The following is an 18879-nucleotide window of genomic DNA, read 5'->3' on the forward strand; positions in this document are numbered from 1 at the left end:
GCAATACTACAGAAGTCCTTGTCGCTCCCTCTGAAGTGATCTTTTGTCAGAAACAAACACATGTGAAACTTCCCTGGAAAAGTGAGAGACTTGCTAACACACCTCTAGATTTTAATAATCTTCATTTCTCCAGTGTCAGACAGACAGCAATCCTCCTGCTGTAGTGCTTTAGCTGAAAGTAAAGTTCTAACCAAAATCAGTCCTCACCAGTCATCCATAGCACAATTGTGAATGGTATCTCTCCATTAATAAAAGTGTAGGGTGTTGTGGTTGCCTCTTCTTATTCAGCTTAACAGAATCTTGTATAAACACCTTTCATCCAAAGCCGCTAACCTGCTGAGCACCATTTTTTTCTTTCCATCTTTATCTGTCGAGCTTCAGGGGAACTCCACATCACCCCTTATAAGATTAATATACAGCATGTAATGCTGATTTAATGAAAAATGTATTGAAATTATTGAACAAACACTATATAAAAGATGCATATTCATATCTTGAAATGCTCTGTTCACTCTAATTTGCAGCATGAATGCTTTTGACAGTTAACTCTGAGCAAAGTGAATCCAGCCTTTGAGGAAAAAGATTATTTAGATGATCACAGACTCATAGTGTCCATTTGATTTAGTTTTCAAATGATTGTACACAACCTCGTTTGTTGTGCCTAGGCGGTGTTCCTGCGGACATTCCCGGCAATTTATGGCGAGCTGTTGAAGATCTTCACAGTTCGGGAGGTGGCAGGCTTCGTCAGGGAGACGCTGGGCAGCCTGCCCACCACCATCCACGCAGACTGCCCCCTGGAGGCTGTCAAACTGCAGTGCATTGCCAAGACGGTGGAAAGCCAGCTTTACATTAACCCTGGTACTATGTGCACAGTTTATGTACACTTTGATATGAATACATAATTGTTTGCTTGTAAACATGCTGAAAACCCAACAGGGAAACAGTTGTGAGCAAATAACTCAAATACAAAAAAGCTTTGCATGCAGATTATGAACATACAGGAAAAGTAAACAGCACAGAGGGAAACAAACAGATTTGAAAAACCTAGACTCATCCACCAAATGCAGACAATAATTTGTTGTACTGTGTATTTGCACTGCATCATGTATAAACTGGCTATTATTCCATATTGTTGTTCAGTTGTACACTCCTACAGTGCAGTCATTTGAGAAGACCTACAGTGTTTTTTCTGTGTTTACTCTTTATATATCATTATGTACTCGATGTGTGACAAGTGTGTGTGTGTGTGTGTGTGTGTTGCAGAGTCACGGTGCATCCTGTTGCCAGTGGTTCTCCGGGTCCTTCAGGCACACATGCAGGAGCAGAAAGACCTGGTCATGTGTGCTCGCATCCTCACCAGCATGCTGTCCCTCATCAAGAAGGAGGAAAATGGCACTGCGGTGAGCAATATGCTAGTAGCTCATCACCACTTCACCCTTAAAGGAATAGTTTGATGCTGATAGTTAGATGAGAAGCTCAATGCCACTTTCATAGTCTGTAAGATAGACATGAAGCTCCTGCTTAGAGCCAGTTAGCTTGAGGAATAGAAACAATGGGAAACAGCTAGCATGGCTCTGTCAACGGTGACAAAATCCTCCCATCAGCACCTCCTAAAATTCACTAATTAACACATTCATGTTAGATCTAAAATAAAGTTTAAAATGTTTTGTTTTATAGGGGGGTTATGCATTATTCATGTCATATTGCCATTGTCGTTTTGCTGAAAGCTCTCATATATCTAACAAGGCGCTTCATAATAAAGCAGCTGAAAACCGTGTGAATATTGGAAGCCTCGTATCAGTCTGTTGCACAAGAGAATTAAACAGGAATGGATATGGTATTACATTGTCAGTGCAAAGTGTTTTAATCCATCCAACTGTGTGAACGTGCAACAATCTTGATGACACCAACGCTTAGAATTTCTCTGATCCGTCCGATATGACCTGAGCATTTGTGTCAGACTATTTGATAGCCAGCAGAGACCAGCAGTTAATTCAACTCTACTATTTTTTGACAGAAACAGGCTGTAAGATCCCCCTCAGGTTTCAGTCTTAGGGCTAAGCTAAGCCACATGTCTAGCATACAGATTACCATTCTCATTTGGCTCTTGGCAAGGAAGCGTATTTTCTCACAATGTTCAACTATTCCTTTAAGCTGTCCTGCATGCTCACTGGAGAGGCAACTGTAGAAATTTAGTTGCAACAAATCAGTGTATTGTTACCCAAGGTTGAAAAAAGAAGAATCTGTCTAAAATTTCCGAATGTAAGATGAATGACTTTACCGTTTTATTGTGGATGAAGTGACTTTATAACCATACAAAACTGTGCAAGGGACTTACCGCCATAATAACCGGAAAATAACTTTAAAGGAAGTCAAAGCTGAAGGAAAGAGTCTCGCAGCAATTTCCTCGCCAATACATTGCAATAGCAGATTGCTTTGTTGTGTGTATATGGCCAATTAGTCTCGGTAACAAGGGCATTGGCAGCTGCGCAGGCCAGTAATGAGACCCATCAATTTTGCTGTGGCCACTGTCGAAGTGGCAGTCGCTACGAGCTGCATGCGTGCGTGCGTGCGCGTGTGTGCATGTGTGTGAGATTTGTGCCCGTGTGTGTAGCAGCTCGGGATGCCTGGCTTGTACTGTTTGCTGCCAGAGGGCCAGCTAGTGGTGAAGGCGCCCAGTAGGACATACACACACACACACACACACACACACATACATACAGACTGGCACCACATCTAAAGGGAAGTGACAGCAGTGGCAGCCAATGTGCCAGTCTGAGGCTCCTTCTCATTATCGCTCTGTCCAAGACCTGTCTGTCTTGTCAGGGGTAGAGGCTAGAGGGAGATGCACATAAACACACACGCACAGACCAGTTTTTCCTCTACTCTTTTCAAATTGCTTTTAATCTTTAACTGTCTCTTTCTCCTTTGTATTCCACCTACTTTTATTCTCTTCCATTCTTGTCCTTCCCTGTGAGTCTCAAAATGTTGCTCTTTGCCTTGAAACTTCTCAAGGCCCCATGCTTACTGGTTCAAAACTCATTAAAACTCCAATGAAAGTTAAGATGATAGAGTCAGTAGTGCAGATTTGGATCTGAGGTGGTTGTCGATCGTGGTTTGGCGATGTGCCAGGCAGAAAGACACAAGTAGGACACAAATTGGTCAAGACAACTTTCAGTGACATTTTCCCATTTCAAAGGGAAAGTTAAGTACAGTTACCTGTAATTTATACGTGTTTTGTTTTTTGTGTAGGAGCCGGTGGTCTCAGAGGAGGTGGACCTGATTGTAGAAAGCCTGCTGGGAGTTTTACTGAGGACCATCCTGGAAATTAGCAACCGGCCCCAGCCTGCCGGACCTGCCATGAGACTCCAGTTCCAGGATGTCACTGTACATGTTTTACCTTGTACAATCTGTGTGTGTGCGTGTGTGTTTGAGTGTGTGCGTGTGGGTTGGAGTGTGTGCGTGCATACCATTATAAATTATTATGGGACTTCACCAAATGTGCAAGAGTAATTATAGATTTTAAATTGCGTTGCTGCTGTGGCGACTATAAATCTCGAAACATTATTAACATTAACGGTAATAATTAAGATTTATAATGCAACACAGCACAAAGGGGAATGGTGAAGTGGATAATGATAACATCATCATCATCAGTGTATGATGGTGGAGGATTGAGGAAGGGTGGAGGGTTGTTCCACTTGTAATAGAGAAACAACTCTTACCGGTTGCTAACAGAGGTAATAATAAAGGGCGTACTCTAGCTTCCTTTCCTATTTACTGTAGCAAAGGATACAAAGGGGCCCAATACTTCAGTGTTGAATTTCTCCTCAACATGGTTAGGACAGGAAAATGGACAGATTGATTCTAATAAAAGGACAGATTTTTCTAAATGCTTCAGGTGTAGCGTTGCCTTTCGCATCCTACTTCACTGCTTTCTCCATAGACGTTTTAACTACAGTAGCGCAATTAATCTAGTAACTTAGGGCACCTCTGAAGATAATTCTTGCTGTACCACAACACTAACAGTAATAATCACACAATGTTTTCTCTCTGTCTCTCTCTCTCGTTACGTTTTAACCTGTCAGGGAGAGTTTGTGGCATGTTTGTTGGCCCTTCTGCGACAGATGAGCGACAGGCACTACCAGAAGCTGCTGCAGGCATTCAGCAGCAAAGACAACCTGAGGGTGAGACCAGCACATGCATCTCTCTCTCTCTCTCTCTCTCTCTCTCTCTCTCTCTCTCTCTCTCTCTCTCTCTCTCTCTCTCTCTCTCTCTCTCTCTCTCTCTCTCTCTCTCTCTCTCTCACACACACACACACACACACACACACACGCACTCCATCTGCTTGTGGCAAAATTTACTCTGTACCTCCTGATTGCATATGTATGTGACTCTGAAAATGAACAAATAAATAGCAACGGATGGATATTTGACTCCCGTCTGCGCCGCATAATGCCTAACAAAGTAACCTTTGTGTCATAGATTAAACATGAAACGCAATAGAATTTTAAAAGCAAATTGATTTCAAGGGTCTGTTTAATTGTCTTCCATTAGGAAAATTGATGGGAGTGTTTAGTTTGGGTAGCTTAGCGGTGTGACAGTCGATGGTAATCCTGCAGGTGTAAAAAGGTGAATGAGGCTGAGTGGTACTCGAGATGGGTGTGTTGTGAGTGGATTCGCTGGTTTTTGTGTGATGTTAAAATACCTGCCAGGTACGTTAAATGTTATAATGTAAAAATGTTATATACTGTGTGTTTTACTGTATTGGTGTCCTCTGTATGCTCTCCTGCAATGTCAGTGGCAGGTTACATGATTAGGAAGAGCGGAGTGACGTCAGTGCAGAAGAAGAGAGACAAAGGAGGTTAATGAGGTCACAAGTTCATACCAGTGAGAAAAATCATTTTGCTGAATGTCAGAAGAAATAGAAAATTAATCTGCTCTTGTTAGCTTGAGTGCTCTTATAATTTTCACACCTAAGTTCTACTTTTATCTCAAGCATCCAATGAGTCACTGAGCTAAAACCTGTTGTTTCAGCACCACGGAGAGCGACGTAAAGTCACTGCTTTTGATTCTGTACCACAACATTCAGATTTCAGTATTTAATTCACACAGAAACACCCGTGTTTCTTCTTTTAATGGATTTAAAAATGCAGCGTCCACGTCAGGTCCCGCAATGTAGTTCTTCACCTCTGCAGACATGCACAGTGTAGATACACAAACAAACACCTGTCAGAGTGATGTAAAGCTGATCAATAAGTGTCTTAACAGATAGCACCTGAATGATTTGAGTTTCTGGTGATAACATCTCTCCCCTGTATCTTTCTTTGTGTGTTTCCAGGACTTCCTTCTTCAGATTTTCACAGTGTTCAGGATCCTGATCCGACCAGAAATGTTTCCTAAAGACTGGACCGTCATGCGGTTGGTCACCAACAAGTAAGACCACACACTGTGCGCACACACACACATAGACGCATAGATAACAGAGGTTAAAGAGAAGACACAGAAACGAAAGGAAAGTGTAAGTAGAGCCTTGTTTTTTCACAATGTGTCCTACCTTTCTACACTCTCTTTTAATCCAAAGGCAGTCAGTAATCCGAAGTGATATTTCTTTATTACACATGATTCAAAGAAAAAGATGGAGGTAAAGATACAAGTAAAAAAAATAAACAAACAGTCAACCTCCAAACTACTGGAAGTTATAAATGACAGAAAAAGTAGGTGAATTTTGATGTAGTGCTCTCACTTCACATGAGAGTGAATTCAAGGCTAATGTGTCGTATCACTTCGGAGGGCGATACCAAACGCAGTGTGGAGATTATCTGATCCATAAAGGTCAAGCTTGTATCTACATAGTAATGAAGTATTTTAAGTGGCAAAAAGTGGCAGAGTCTGTGGGTGATAACGCTGATTTGGCCACTTTGCTCTCTTTGCGTGTCTGGTTTTCCTTTTGGATTTGACCTTTAACAATATGGCATGTAATTGCTTTTGTCTGTATTTTGTGTATTAACATAGCATGAAAATTGTCTGTGGTGATATATTTTCCTCTTCCAGGTAAAACTAATGACCCTCTTCTCCTCCTTCTCTTTTTTTTTTTTTTTTTTTTTCTTTTTAGTGTCATCATCACAACTGTCCTGTACCTTTCTGACGCTCTGAGGAAAAACTTCCTCAGTGACAAGTTTGACTACAAGGTAGGAGAGATGTAATCAGATACACGTGCATGCAGAATTCACAGGCAAGGCGTTTCATTTGTAGTCTGAGAAGTAATGACTACTTTTAAGAGGGGCTTTGGTTCAGGTTTGTGCCTTCACAGAGACACAGACAGGAAACAGCACTGGTACCATTAAGGCACACAAAAAAAATTAGCTGAAAGCAAAAAACAAACTGTAACTGGACAGCAAATAGAAACACCACAAGAGAGAAGAGAGTTTATTAAATTCTAAAGCGGATTTACTTTTCCCTGTATTGTAAAACTACAGATTTCCTAATCTCAGTTTGAATATTCAGTGTATTTATATACTACTGCTAATGCTCAGTTTATTTGTGGCTTGTACCACAGTGTACCACTGGGAGCTCAAATGGATACCAATAGCAAACCTTTTTTTTTTTGCCTGACTTTCTTAAAACTTACACTGGAGGAGGAACTTTCTTTGCACAGCATTGACGTGGTGCTGTTTTTTTTTCTTTCTTTCTTGCTGTCATTTGCAGGTGTGGGATTCGTATTTCTATCTGTCTGTAATATTTATCAACCAGCCCTGTCTTCAGCTGGAGTCCTTCTCTCCCTCCAAGAGGAAGAAGACTCTGGAAAAGTGAGTTCTGTTTCTTTGCTCCTGCCGTGTGTTAGGATGGCCGCCGTAATGACACACATGCTCACTCCTAACCTTCTCCTGTTCTGTCAGACCTCATAACAGTTTCACAAACACACACACACACACACACACACACACACTGTAGGCTACATACAATATAATGAGCACTTAACATGCTGTTCTGAACAGTTTCTCTCAGTGTTTGCCTGCAGCAAGAACACGTCTAACCATGAAGTATTATCGCACAGGTATGGAGACATGAGGGTGATGATGGGCTGTGAGATCTTCAGCATGTGGCAGAATTTAGGTAAGATGATGAATCTCATTACCCATGATTCACGTGGTTTTATTCTTACATATACTCCCACAACAGGCTGTTTTTAAAAGAGACTCAAAGTAATGTTTAACTTAGAACGAGTGGTGCTGCAAATACAATAGTGTGTAAAGGCTTCCACTGCAGCATTAAGTATCTCCTGCAGGCTCATATAAATATCTCTGTTTATTCCTCTTGTGAAAGTTGAGTTCTTGAAAGGGAACTAAAAAAAAAAAAAAAAAACAACTCCCCAAAACACTCTTGCCTTTTTTCTCTGCGTCAAAACACTATCCGTCACCACGGCAACCAGCTGGATGCCTCGCTCTGCTTTGTGCGGAGGCTTTTGTTCTACTCAGAGTGTGATGTGATGGACGTAAACAATTTTGTGTTGTTATCATAATTTCTACTGTTTTTATGTATATTCGAGCGTGTTTTTGCACAAATCGAAGTACATTTTGAAACCACCATAATTTTGTTTCATTTGATGTCCACAGTAATGAAAGTTAAGTAACACGGGCACTGTGATTATTTGATGAGAGTGCAATGCACTGAATCAGTGCAGTCTGTATTCCAGTTTTAACTTTTCAAAGGGAATAAGACTCTCCGGAGTTGGCCAGATTGCCTCTGAAATCAACAGCACACTGTGTTCAAGGATAAAGCAAGATCCCTGACCTCCGTGTTGACCCCTGTCCCTCCTCCAGGGGAACACAAGTTAAACTTCATCCCAGCGATGATTGGGCCGTTCCTGGAGGTGACGCTGGTGCCTCAGCCTGATCTGAGGAATGTCATGATCCCCATCTTCCATGACATGATGGACTGGGAGCAGAGACGCAGTGGCAATTTCAAACAGGTACACAGGAGGTGAAAAATAGATTCACTTGGCTGAAACTCATGCTCAGCAGCTAGTTTATCTCCTACATACATAGAAAAAAAATTTGAACTTGTAATGTTTACTTGTTTCATCTTGATCAAAATTGCAGATATCAGAATCAGCCTGTTTTGTGTTAGGGTGTGCATACCAGTTATCAACTATGCATCCACAACTACAGTAATAAAAACTACAACTACACAAATTACCAAAGTGAAATCAATTCATATCAAGTGTAACATTGACTTGCTGTGTGAATTAATGCAGGTTAGTGGTGATGCAAAAGACAGTTAAGATATGGTTCACAAATGCTGTATATACCTGCCAGTAGTAACTGGTGACTGTTCACGAATGCAAGATTAAGGCATGAAAGTGACACCACGTCGGACCCAAATTGCCTTTTTTTTGACACTTCACTGACTCTGTCATGACACGTAGCGATTGGATCAATCACGCTGTTCACTTTCAACCTCTAAAACCGTTCGTGCTGCTCTCCCTCTCAGTCCTTTTTATCAATATCGTTTGAACTGGCAGCCTGTTTTGAGATTCAATTGCTTTTTTTTCCCCCACAGGTGGAGGCCAAGCTGATCGACAAGCTCGACAGCCTGATGTCCGAGGGCAAAGGAGATGAGACGTACCGGGAGCTCTTCAACAGCATGTGAGTTAGAGAAAACAGCAGTAGAAACCAAAGGATGGGGGTGGGGAGGGACGTCGGGGATAGTCTAATTAGCTTGGACTTTAAAGGAAAAGGGAGCTCAACTCCCTTAACCTTTTGGCAGTTTGGTGGCCCAAATAAAGAGGCCAGTTCAGGAAAGCAGGACACTTCCACTGCCAGACAAAATAGCAGTTCATCGAATTTAATGACCTTAAATGATGTAGCCCATACAAAGCTTCATGAGGTTTAAATGGCTGCTTTATCTGTAAGTGTCTGTAGTTATTCTGCTTTTAAAAAGCGAGCTTTTAACCCCGCAAAGCTCACAAATAACAGCGTTAACACTCAGAAAAAGCCCTTTTACGTGATTAAAACGCGTTAAGGACGTGCTGCTAATAAAGTGATTTCATATTTGCTTTTTAAATAGGCAAATCATATTGTGAAAAAACAGGCTGTGGGTTGTTGTTTACTCCAAACTGTTTAGATTGAGTAGACTTATAAAAATAACAATGAGAGGTAATTGATCAGCATTCAGCTTCAGCCACCTTCATCTTCACTCACACCTCCTCTGTTGCCAGTCCTCCTCCTCCACTCTGTCCCTGTTTCCAGGTTTGTGCTCCCGCATGCTATAGAGTATGTGCTCTCGCTAGTGTGTGTGTATGTGTGTGTGTGTGTGTGTGTGTGTGTGTGTATCCCCACTTCGTTCTGTGCCTGTTCATATTTTTATGTCCCACTTCACAAAAGACGACTGTATTTGAACGTGGCTCCAGAAAACATCTTGGCACCTAGTGAAGCCGTTTTTTTCTGATTGCAGCACACACGTCGTACGACTCTTTGACACTCTCGGGTGTGAATCAAAGTGTGATTTTTATCAATATGCATCTACTGTAATTGTCCCCTTGTCTTTCATAGTCAACCATTCTCTTTCCCGCCATTTTTATATGTGAATGTGATTACAGAAAACAGTGTAATATCACTGCATATTATTCAACCTATATATCTATATCTAATTTGTATTGTGCAATATTGTATAATTATGCATCAGGAATCATTCTGATTAAATGCTGTTATTAATTACAGTTATTGCCGGTAACATTATTATTATAGTTTTAGCCTACTTTTATCTTTTCTTGCTTGATTAATTTATTGTTTTGATTTAGTTTCTTAATTTATTCTCCCCCTACTAACTCCACTAACCCCTAAACTAACCTGTGTGCCTGTGTGCTGATATTAATCGTATTAATATTAATTTATTCCGCCTATGCTTCCCGCCTGGAGTAGAATTCCTCTGTTTGGTCCGTACCCTAGGTAAGACGCTCTCCTTTTTGTTCTCTCTCTCTCTGTGTCGTCTGTGTGAGGGGGAACAGCGGCAAGGGTCGACGTTGGGAAAAAATAACTTCAGCCACAAGCTAACGGCAACATTTTGGCTGCGATGTGTTTAACAAATTAACCAATTATTTCCCCAAAAAGAAAATAAATCTATTCAGGTCAGATACTGAGATTTTTCTTTTTTGTTTTTTGAAGCAACCTTGGGTATTTTATTTTGTTAACTCTCACAGGCAGGCTAACAAGCATAGGTGACAGTGGTGTGACTGAGATTGATTTCCTCTTTGCTTCGCCTTCTTTTCTTTTGCAGTAATTTCTTTGTTCTTTTTCCTCTTTCACCCCCACCCCCCAACCCCCCTTTCACCTTTTCGCTCCCATTTGCTCTCTTCTTTTACCGCTTGTCTCCACTGGTCTTTACATCTCTCCATCTTGTCCTCCAGCCTGCTGAAGAAGATTGAGAGAGAGACCTGGAGGGAGAGTGGGATCTCTCTGATTGCTACCGTCACTCGCTTAATGGAGAGATTGCTGGACTACAGGTGAGAGTGCGCACATACACTCTCAGAAACAGGCATCATGCTTGATCAGTTCCATTGAAGCATGTGTAAATCTTTTTCTTTCTTCCTTTCCTCACCACTTATTATGTTTCTGTCGCAGGGATTGTATGAAACTGGGAGAAGTGGATGGAAAAAAGATTGGATGTACTGTCAGTTTGCTGGTGAGTTGCAGTTAAGTCCAAGAATCTGAGGTTTAGGTTGTTTTGAAACTGCATAAACTTTTAGTATCACCACTGAATGATTTTTGACTTCTTTTTGGCTCTAAAAAAGGTTTTTCAAAACCAGATCTTCAACAGAATTTAATGACAAAGATTTAATGAGTACTTTCACCTTAAAAATGCTTACTGAATCTTTTAGGTCTATTGATAAAGAAACCTGCTCCTGACTTTAACACACAGAAAAGAGTGCATTTGTGAAAATATCAAAGAATTCCTTTAATATCTAATGGTTTAATGGTTTTAAAGATGGTCTCTGAAGTGTTGGAGTAATCTTAATTTGTGCTAAGGATACCTGAATATACAGTGTGAGCAGAGTGACTGCAATTATTTATCTTCTGCAGCATGTAAGGTCACGTGATGTTTTCGTCCTTTTCTTGAAAAAGAATTATGGATGTTATTTAATTTCCTTATTTCGTTATTCATTAGTTTATGTGTGCTTCATCCCCTTCCTTCACAGACGGAGCAAAACTCCCAACAGATCCGTTTTTTTATTTCATTTTTTTCCTCTGTTGCTTTTCTATTGTCAGTCCTTCTGCCTACCAGGTTTTTCTTATGTAACTGCAGCCATCTGTAAGAGCACCTGGGTGTGTAGGCCGATGGATCAGAAGTCACTGCTGAAATATATTGTTGCACTTCTAACACAGAACAATCTGTCACTGTTAAAAAGAATCTCCTCATTTGCATTTCCAACTCTCTCTCTCTCTCTCTCTCTCTCTCTCTCTCTCTCTCTCTCTCTCTCTCTCTCTCTCTCTCTGCCTTGTGATTCTTTCTTTCTTTCTTTCTTTCGCCTCTCCTGTCAGAACTTCTACAAAACCGAGCTGAACAAAGAAGAGATGTACATCCGCTACATTCACAAATTGTACGACTTACACCTGAAAGCACAAAACTACACAGGTACGCCCGAAGGCACGACCCTGACATGCAGTGTGCGTGTGTGTTTGTGTGGGTTGAGGGCATTGCTCTGGTCTTACTGCATGTGGTATGCCTGCTGCTGTGTGAAAGTCTTTTTATTGTTATGGCACTGTTGCATCCGAATGTATAGTTCTGCACCCAGGAGTCATATTTTCAAAGGTGAAGGTGCTGAATCCTTCATGTTTTCTTTAAAACGTACCCACTGCTGCTTTAACAACACGCTGTCTCCTGTCTCTTTGTCTGTGTGTGTGTGTGTCTCACAGAGGCATCGTACACCCTGCTGCTGTATGATGAGTTATTGGAATGGTCAGACAGGCCGCTCAGAGAGTTTCTCAACTACCCCATGCAGAGCGAGTGGCAGAGGAAAGAGTATCTGCATCTCACTATCGTCCAGAACTTCGACAGGGGGAAGGTGAGCTTTAAAACACTTCCCTGCGTTCTTCCATCCTCTACGTTACTTTCTCGACTGTTAAACAGGAGGGAGAAAAAAAGAAGTGTCGGTTTCAGTGTTGCCTTTTTTAGATGTATAAACAGACAACTTTTCAGCTTGCCCCCCCCCCAATTTCCATAGTGATATTATTTTTGGCGCCGCTGTCCCAAAGACAAGTGAGCACTAATGCTAGCATCCAGAAACAATGTTTTTTCTGGCTTCCTTGCAGCTCCTGGTTTGTATTTTGGCTACGATGATAAAGGCTGAGTAAAACACTGGGTTAAGTAGGCAGGTTTTGATACTGATGTGGTAGAAAGAATACCAGCTCAGTGTTGGTTTTCAACCCTGGTTAGGGGAAACACTTTTTGAAAGGGGTGCAGACTTTGACACAAGGCCTGCCAGAGTTCTCTTCATTGACTGAATGCCTGATTGCTCACTCTTGTTTTACCTCGGTTTCTGTCATTCTCGCTCTTTGCTTTTCTTGCCTCCTCTGTGAATGGGGTTCTTTCTCTCTTGCAGTTTCCACAGATATTCCAGTTGTTCGACTGTTACCTGGGTATAGCTACCAGGGAAAACAAACCCTGTTCCTGTTTTTGGTTGCACAGTGGCAGATGTGATTCCTTTGTATTGTAAATCGTATTGTAACCTTAATTTTTTCATGAAAAATCCTACCCACTGGCAGACAGTGTAACAGAATGAAAGCGAGACTTATAGAGACCGTGCTATAAACACGGATGGTGTCATCGTTTTAATGAGCAAAGAAAAGTTTCCATTTGAAAGAAACATCGTGACAAAATGAAAGCTTTTGCTCCCTGGATCTGGATCTTTTAGAGATACCATAACAGAGAATTACTGCACATTTGAGCTTCAGTACCAGCAGAACAAGTGGTTTCTTAACACTGCTAAATGCCAGTGAATGTTCCTCGCCACTGTGGAGGCAGCAGCATGTGCCGGGTTTATCGAGAGCACTTTTTGCTACCCAGCAGCATGGCAGCTTCTCATGCATATTCTATAATGTGAGTCAGATTTATACCTTGCATTGAAAAAGAAGCATAGTCATATAAGTGCTTCATTTCAAATACATGAATTCTAACCTAACAAGCCTGAACAAATTCATTAAACGCTGGGGAGATGAGAGAACCCCGCTGGTTTTTGTGCTGACGTCATTTGCATGAAACAGCATCTTTTCATAAGAGGAGATTACAGCTCCGTGGAGCTACAAAAGTACATGTCACCCGCATTCAGACGTTTAATTTCTACCTGTTGTGTGCTGTGACAGCGGTTTGGGGCGTCAGCACCTCCTCGGTTTAATCAGATGAATCGCTAGCGGCTGTAATTAAAACAGGATTCGCATCCACCATTAAGAAACACAGTGGGAGATGATGACGGAAAAAAAACGATGGGTGATTTGCATTGCTGCGTTGGTTTAAGGCCTCATCTAAGAGCTAACAGTGAGATTGGAAGCTTAGACTTCTGATTCTGGGTGGTTTCCAGGTTTTGTTTTGTTTCTGCAACACAGGAAGTACAGTTTTCCCTTTTCCTCCCACTGCTTCTCTCTGCTGATTTTACCTCTTTATCCTAACTACCTTTGTAGTCATTTTGTGCACTCTCAGGGAAAAGTGCTGTTATGGAAACCCTCCAAAATTACACACACACACACACACACCCATACACAAAGAAAAAACTTGAGCATCCCTGATGAAATAACATAGCTCTTTGGAATCATTAAAACTGCTCCCCTCGTTACTCATAGTCCAATTTTCCTTCACATTCATGAGCCACGCCATCTGCCAGTGCTGTCGCACAGGGATTAGGAGGCGGCAGGAAAGGAAAGCTTTTCATTTAATTAGCAAGATGGCTGGGTGCTGCGTGTACCTGCATGAAGAGGTTATATTTGAGTCTTGATATTGTTGACTCACTAGTGCCACCCAGTGGAGCACATTCAGCTTAGCAGCACCACTGCAGGGCAAGGGTTTCAGTTTTACTAAGCCTTTTATTCATATATATATATATATATATATATATATATATATATATATATACACTAATCTTAACAAACATATTGAAAGGCATGAGCTTTCCTGGATTGTATTTTTTCACCCTGTGTTGAGACTGTGAACATGAGGATGAATAAAGAATGTGTTTTTTGGTCTTCAGTGTTGGGAGAATGGCATCATCCTGTGCAGAGAACTGGCTGATCAATATGAGTCTTACTATGACTACAGGAACTTGAGCAAGATGAGGGTGAGTTGTCCACAACAAACAGGCTGTAGAGACACTTCCTGAATACTGATTGAACCATGGGACTTTGGGGTCATTCGGGAAAACAAATAATACAGACTATTTCTTATACTACGCACTGTTGGTTTATGTTCATTGTTGATATTGATTTCCATTGCCAGATGATGGAAGCCTCTCTGTATGACAAGATCATGGACCAGCAAAGACTAGAGCCCGAATTCTTCAGAGTGGGATTTTATGGAAAGAAGTTCCCTTTCTTCTTACGGGTAAAGAAATCTCCATATTCCCTCTGTGTGGTGAATATGAAGTCATAAAGAATAATGCTTTCACCCTCTCCAAAGAAGAGAAAGACCTGCAGGAAGAATTAACTTTTCTTACATAAGACTCCTCTAGTATGAGGTGACATTCAGCAATTCTTTTTCAATGCCGTTTAATGATGTAACAGGCCCTCCTGTCCTTTGTGGAGTTTGCAGCTGAGACTGCAGTTGCAATATGCAACCACTAGATGTCAGGCTAACCCCATGCTATGCTCTGCCACCCCCCTCCCCTCCAAATCCACATCCCACCCCCTTCTCTGCAGAATAAGGAGTTTGTGTGCCGCGGCCATGACTACGAGAGGCTGGAGGCTTTCCAGCAGCGGATGCTCAACGAATTCCCCCACGCCATCGCCATGCAGCACGTCAACCAGCCGGACCAGACCATATACCAGGCAGATGCACAGTGTATCCTTGGCAGTAGAAAGAGACACAAACAAAATTCACTTAGACAAGAGTGGACACGAGCATCCATGCTGAGCAGACGCAACCACATGTGTGGAAATGCATAAAAACACTGCAGCAGCATAGTCAACATATGTATGTATACACACACACATACACAGCATGCTTTGTGTTTATGTACCGTACACACAATTACCCGTAATGAGGCTCCATGCCTCCCTTTTTCTTGTGCAGTCTTTTTCTTGTTGTCATCAAAAGCCCATTCACGGGAGAACACACACACGCAACGTACTGCATATTATATACAGCATACAGACTCTCATTCAAGAAAGCACATCAAACACATGGATTATACATACATTTAAACGAGAGGGCTGAATTTCCCCTGGGGACAGACTTTCTGACACTGTTTTTTTTTTTTCAGGTGATTTACTCACTAAAATCTCTCCGAACACAGTCATCTTCCTCACTATAATCCACAGTGGAGAAGCCCTTAAATGATATAAATGTTGATACCACAGTCATGTGGGTTGCCTCAGTTATTTCATAGCAACAAGCTTTACAATCAGCAGTGAGTGCCTCGAGGACCCTGGGTCTCATCTGTTCAGACTGCATCCTGGCTGCCCTACCTTCTGATTTGTGGCAGTCGTTGGCGCCTGACAGGAAAACAGCAGATACTATTTACTGAATTCAAACATCAATCAAAGAGATGCTGTTTTTTGTAAAGAGGTGTACGCAAAATCGTCTGTTTTACGATACTCAATAGGATTTTGTGGCATTTTTAACATAACATTTAACATAAGCTTTGAAATTTTTGAACTGGACCCCCATTATAATTAAAAGCATAATAACAGATTTGATATATATTCTGTAAATTTTACAAACATGTGTTAAAGAAACATCATGAATATCCCAGCCGACCTTGGCGTCCTTGTGCGCAGTCCGGAATATTTATCTCACTTATTGTGGACGTATGATTGGATATAAAATGACTTTCTGAGCCTGAAATGCTGTGAAGCTGTCGTTCTTGGCGTACCTACACCTTCCCTCGCACGAATCAAGTCACCCACTCAGAATGAGAGCTCCTCTCTTCATCTCTCTGCAGCACGTTTAAATTAAGCTGTACAATATGTTGGCCCTTTTAATTATTCACACCCATGTATGGGACAAGTGTTGGCCTGTATAGAGGGAGCGGGAGGGAAAAGTAAATACTTAGTGACGTAATGACACAAGAGCATTTAAAGAAAGCCAGAGCAGTCTTTGTTTTAAGTGATATTTTGCTTGTATGTGCGTTCCCTAATGAAAATGGCAGGCATACTATGAATAAATTACCACACTGCTGTGTTATTTTCACATAATGGTCATCAGTAGAGTCTCTCTCACCCACCTGCATATTGTTATGGCAAACACTCATGCATATGAATGTATGTACAGTAGCTGCTCTAACTCGTATCTCTCTGGCCAAGTTGTTCACGATGAAGTTGAGGCTGAGCACTGTGGAAAAGCAGTGAATCACTTCCCGCTACTCTTATCCTCCTCCACCGCTCACGATGACAAGTCTTCTGTTCTGCTTTTTTTCCTTTCTCTCTTCAGTTCTTCTGTTTCTCTGTTCTTCTTTTGTGGTCTGAGTGCACTGATTGTGTAAGAATGACATGTGTGGTGTGTGTTTGCGTCCTTTTGGGAGTGTGTTCGTGTGTGTGCGTGGGAGGTTGGCAGAAGTACCGAAAGGGAGGTCAAACTCGTTGGAAGGAATGTATTCCCTGTCAGCAATTATTGGTTGTTAAGAAATAGACAAATTGCTGCTTTTGGTACCATTTGTTTTCTTGATTTGTAGTACTGTGAGGCTTCTGTGGTTTATTGTTTTGGCCCCTATTATTATTTCCTTGGCAGGGTATTGTTTCCATGTGGATGTAAATAAAAGTGTGTGTGGTCACTGGTTTGGCTAATGGAACAAAAGAGACCGCAGGAGAGATGTATTTACCTCAAAGACACACACTTTACCAGCCTGCCTGTGTGTCCTCGTCCTCTCTGAGTGCCATCTGCGATTTCCCACATTCTTTTAGGTCGCTGAAGAATTGCTTTTCCTTGTTTCTCTCATGCTTTCCTTAACTTCCGGTGCTTTCCAGATCTGCAGATTTATGCTGTAACCCCCATTCCAGAGAGTCAGGATGTGCTGCAGAGAGATGGAGTGCCTGACAACATCAAAAGCTTCTACAAGTTCAATCACATCTGGAGGTTCAGATATGACCGTCCCTTTCACAAGGGCACCAAAGACAAGGAGAATGAGTTCAAGGTACGGGAGAAAAAAAAGGAGAAATTTGCTGAAAGTACAGAGGATGATGACGACAGGAAGCCACTGACACATGAAGCACAAAAAGTATACACATGTGGGCCACAAATACACATCAGGGAGGGCAGTTCTCTGCATTAATGCGATTTTATTCCTTTTTTTGTGGAGATATGAAAATAACATTTAGATATAAATAATCTTACAGCCTACTCTTTTGCGTAGCTAAAAAAGTTTCATATGCTGTGAAATAACTGAGGAACAAATATTTCAGAATTTTAAATTATACATTTGTGATCATTAGCATTTTTTCACTGCTGACCAATGCTTCATTCTTCTCCTGCACCCAGGTATTAGTCTGCGTGCTGTGCATGTTTTATTCATCTTGACTCCTGTATCACTAATTATACACACACTGCACGCACTCGAAACGCACATACACACCACGCAGACCCTGATATTAGGCTCATAAATATTCAGTATTAACACACTCATGCACATACACTCCACTCCGTCATTTCATTTAATTTCCATCAAAGCTATTTGGCAAAATTTAATCATGATATCACATTTCTATCAGAGCTGAAAATCTCTGGCCCACAGGTGGGACCAATATGCCTGATAAACTTTTGCATGATGACAAGAGCATGCAGTAGCCACGATATGGTGTCATCACTCCTAATAAAGCAGGAGAAAAAAGCAAAGAAGTCTCTATCCGTAGACAAAAAACAGTTAGCAGAAAGGTCGAGACGAGTCAGATTTCCGTTCAGCTTCGTGCTCTTGAACTGTAATACATGTTTTTTTTCAAGAGGTGTTCAGGTGGGTTTCTTGGCCCTAAAAAGCAGAAAATCAATAAAGGGCAGCAGGGTTGTGTAGTGAGTCGGAAGACCCTTCTTCAACCTGAGGACATTGGATCGATACTGCATGTCAGCACTCCTCTGCTCTAGTGTCCTTGAGCAAGACACTGGATTTTAAACTAAGCCTAAAACAAATAAAGCTGTACTGTATCAGCACTGTGATCATTACCTGGACTAACATAATGATTTTTCATATTTTTAGGTTCATAACTACATACTTTCCCAACAGCCTCGGCTGTACTTTGTGTTTACCACTTATTAGCAAAATGTTAACATGCTAACATGCTAAGCCAACATGTACATGGCAAACAGCCACGTTAGATCTGTCAACCTGAGCATGTTAGCATGCTGACAGTAGCAGTAGCAGTAACAGTAGATTGACAAAAAAAGACAAAGCGAGCAATTGGACCTTGAGCAAGCAAAGAGTTTTTGTGAAACTATCCTTTGAGTCAAAATTGTTTGTTGTTATAATTGTTTCCATTCTTCATGTTTGTTGATGTATTTATTGCCAACTGTAGATGCTCCACAATGGTATGAATCTATTTTGTTAATGGGCTGCAGTGAATGCTAGAGTTTCCATAGTTTACGTTCTGTCAGAATGACCTTGTGGGATGTTGGCGTATTGACAAGCATGCTGGCTGACAGGGTAAGTGGTGGAACATGAATGATGATATGAGATATAAGCTATGACAT

General features: G+C 41.4%; 1 protein-coding gene across 3 annotated transcripts in view; it reads left to right on the top strand.

The window, feature by feature from the left end:
• The window catches only part of dock4b (dedicator of cytokinesis 4b), a 107757-nt gene that overhangs the window by 68464 nt on the left and 20414 nt on the right, over positions 1 to 18879 (top strand). For all 3 annotated transcript variants that reach the window (XM_046378460.1, XM_046378462.1, XM_046378461.1), the window contains exons 23-40: positions 666 to 858; positions 1264 to 1400; positions 3253 to 3387; positions 4089 to 4187; positions 5342 to 5436; positions 6116 to 6191; positions 6709 to 6809; positions 7058 to 7116; positions 7824 to 7972; positions 8563 to 8648; positions 10409 to 10504; positions 10623 to 10683; positions 11541 to 11634; positions 11916 to 12064; positions 14240 to 14326; positions 14485 to 14589; positions 14904 to 15045; positions 17169 to 17335. In XM_046378460.1, the coding sequence (XP_046234416.1) occupies positions 666 to 858; positions 1264 to 1400; positions 3253 to 3387; positions 4089 to 4187; positions 5342 to 5436; positions 6116 to 6191; positions 6709 to 6809; positions 7058 to 7116; positions 7824 to 7972; positions 8563 to 8648; positions 10409 to 10504; positions 10623 to 10683; positions 11541 to 11634; positions 11916 to 12064; positions 14240 to 14326; positions 14485 to 14589; positions 14904 to 15045; positions 17169 to 17335 (2031 nt within the window). The remainder of the gene's footprint in view (positions 1 to 665; positions 859 to 1263; positions 1401 to 3252; positions 3388 to 4088; positions 4188 to 5341; positions 5437 to 6115; positions 6192 to 6708; positions 6810 to 7057; positions 7117 to 7823; positions 7973 to 8562; positions 8649 to 10408; positions 10505 to 10622; positions 10684 to 11540; positions 11635 to 11915; positions 12065 to 14239; positions 14327 to 14484; positions 14590 to 14903; positions 15046 to 17168; positions 17336 to 18879) is intronic.

Source organism: Scatophagus argus, chromosome 22 (assembly GCF_020382885.2).
Source record: "Scatophagus argus isolate fScaArg1 chromosome 22, fScaArg1.pri, whole genome shotgun sequence".
Taxonomy (NCBI): domain Eukaryota; kingdom Metazoa; phylum Chordata; class Actinopteri; family Scatophagidae; genus Scatophagus; species Scatophagus argus.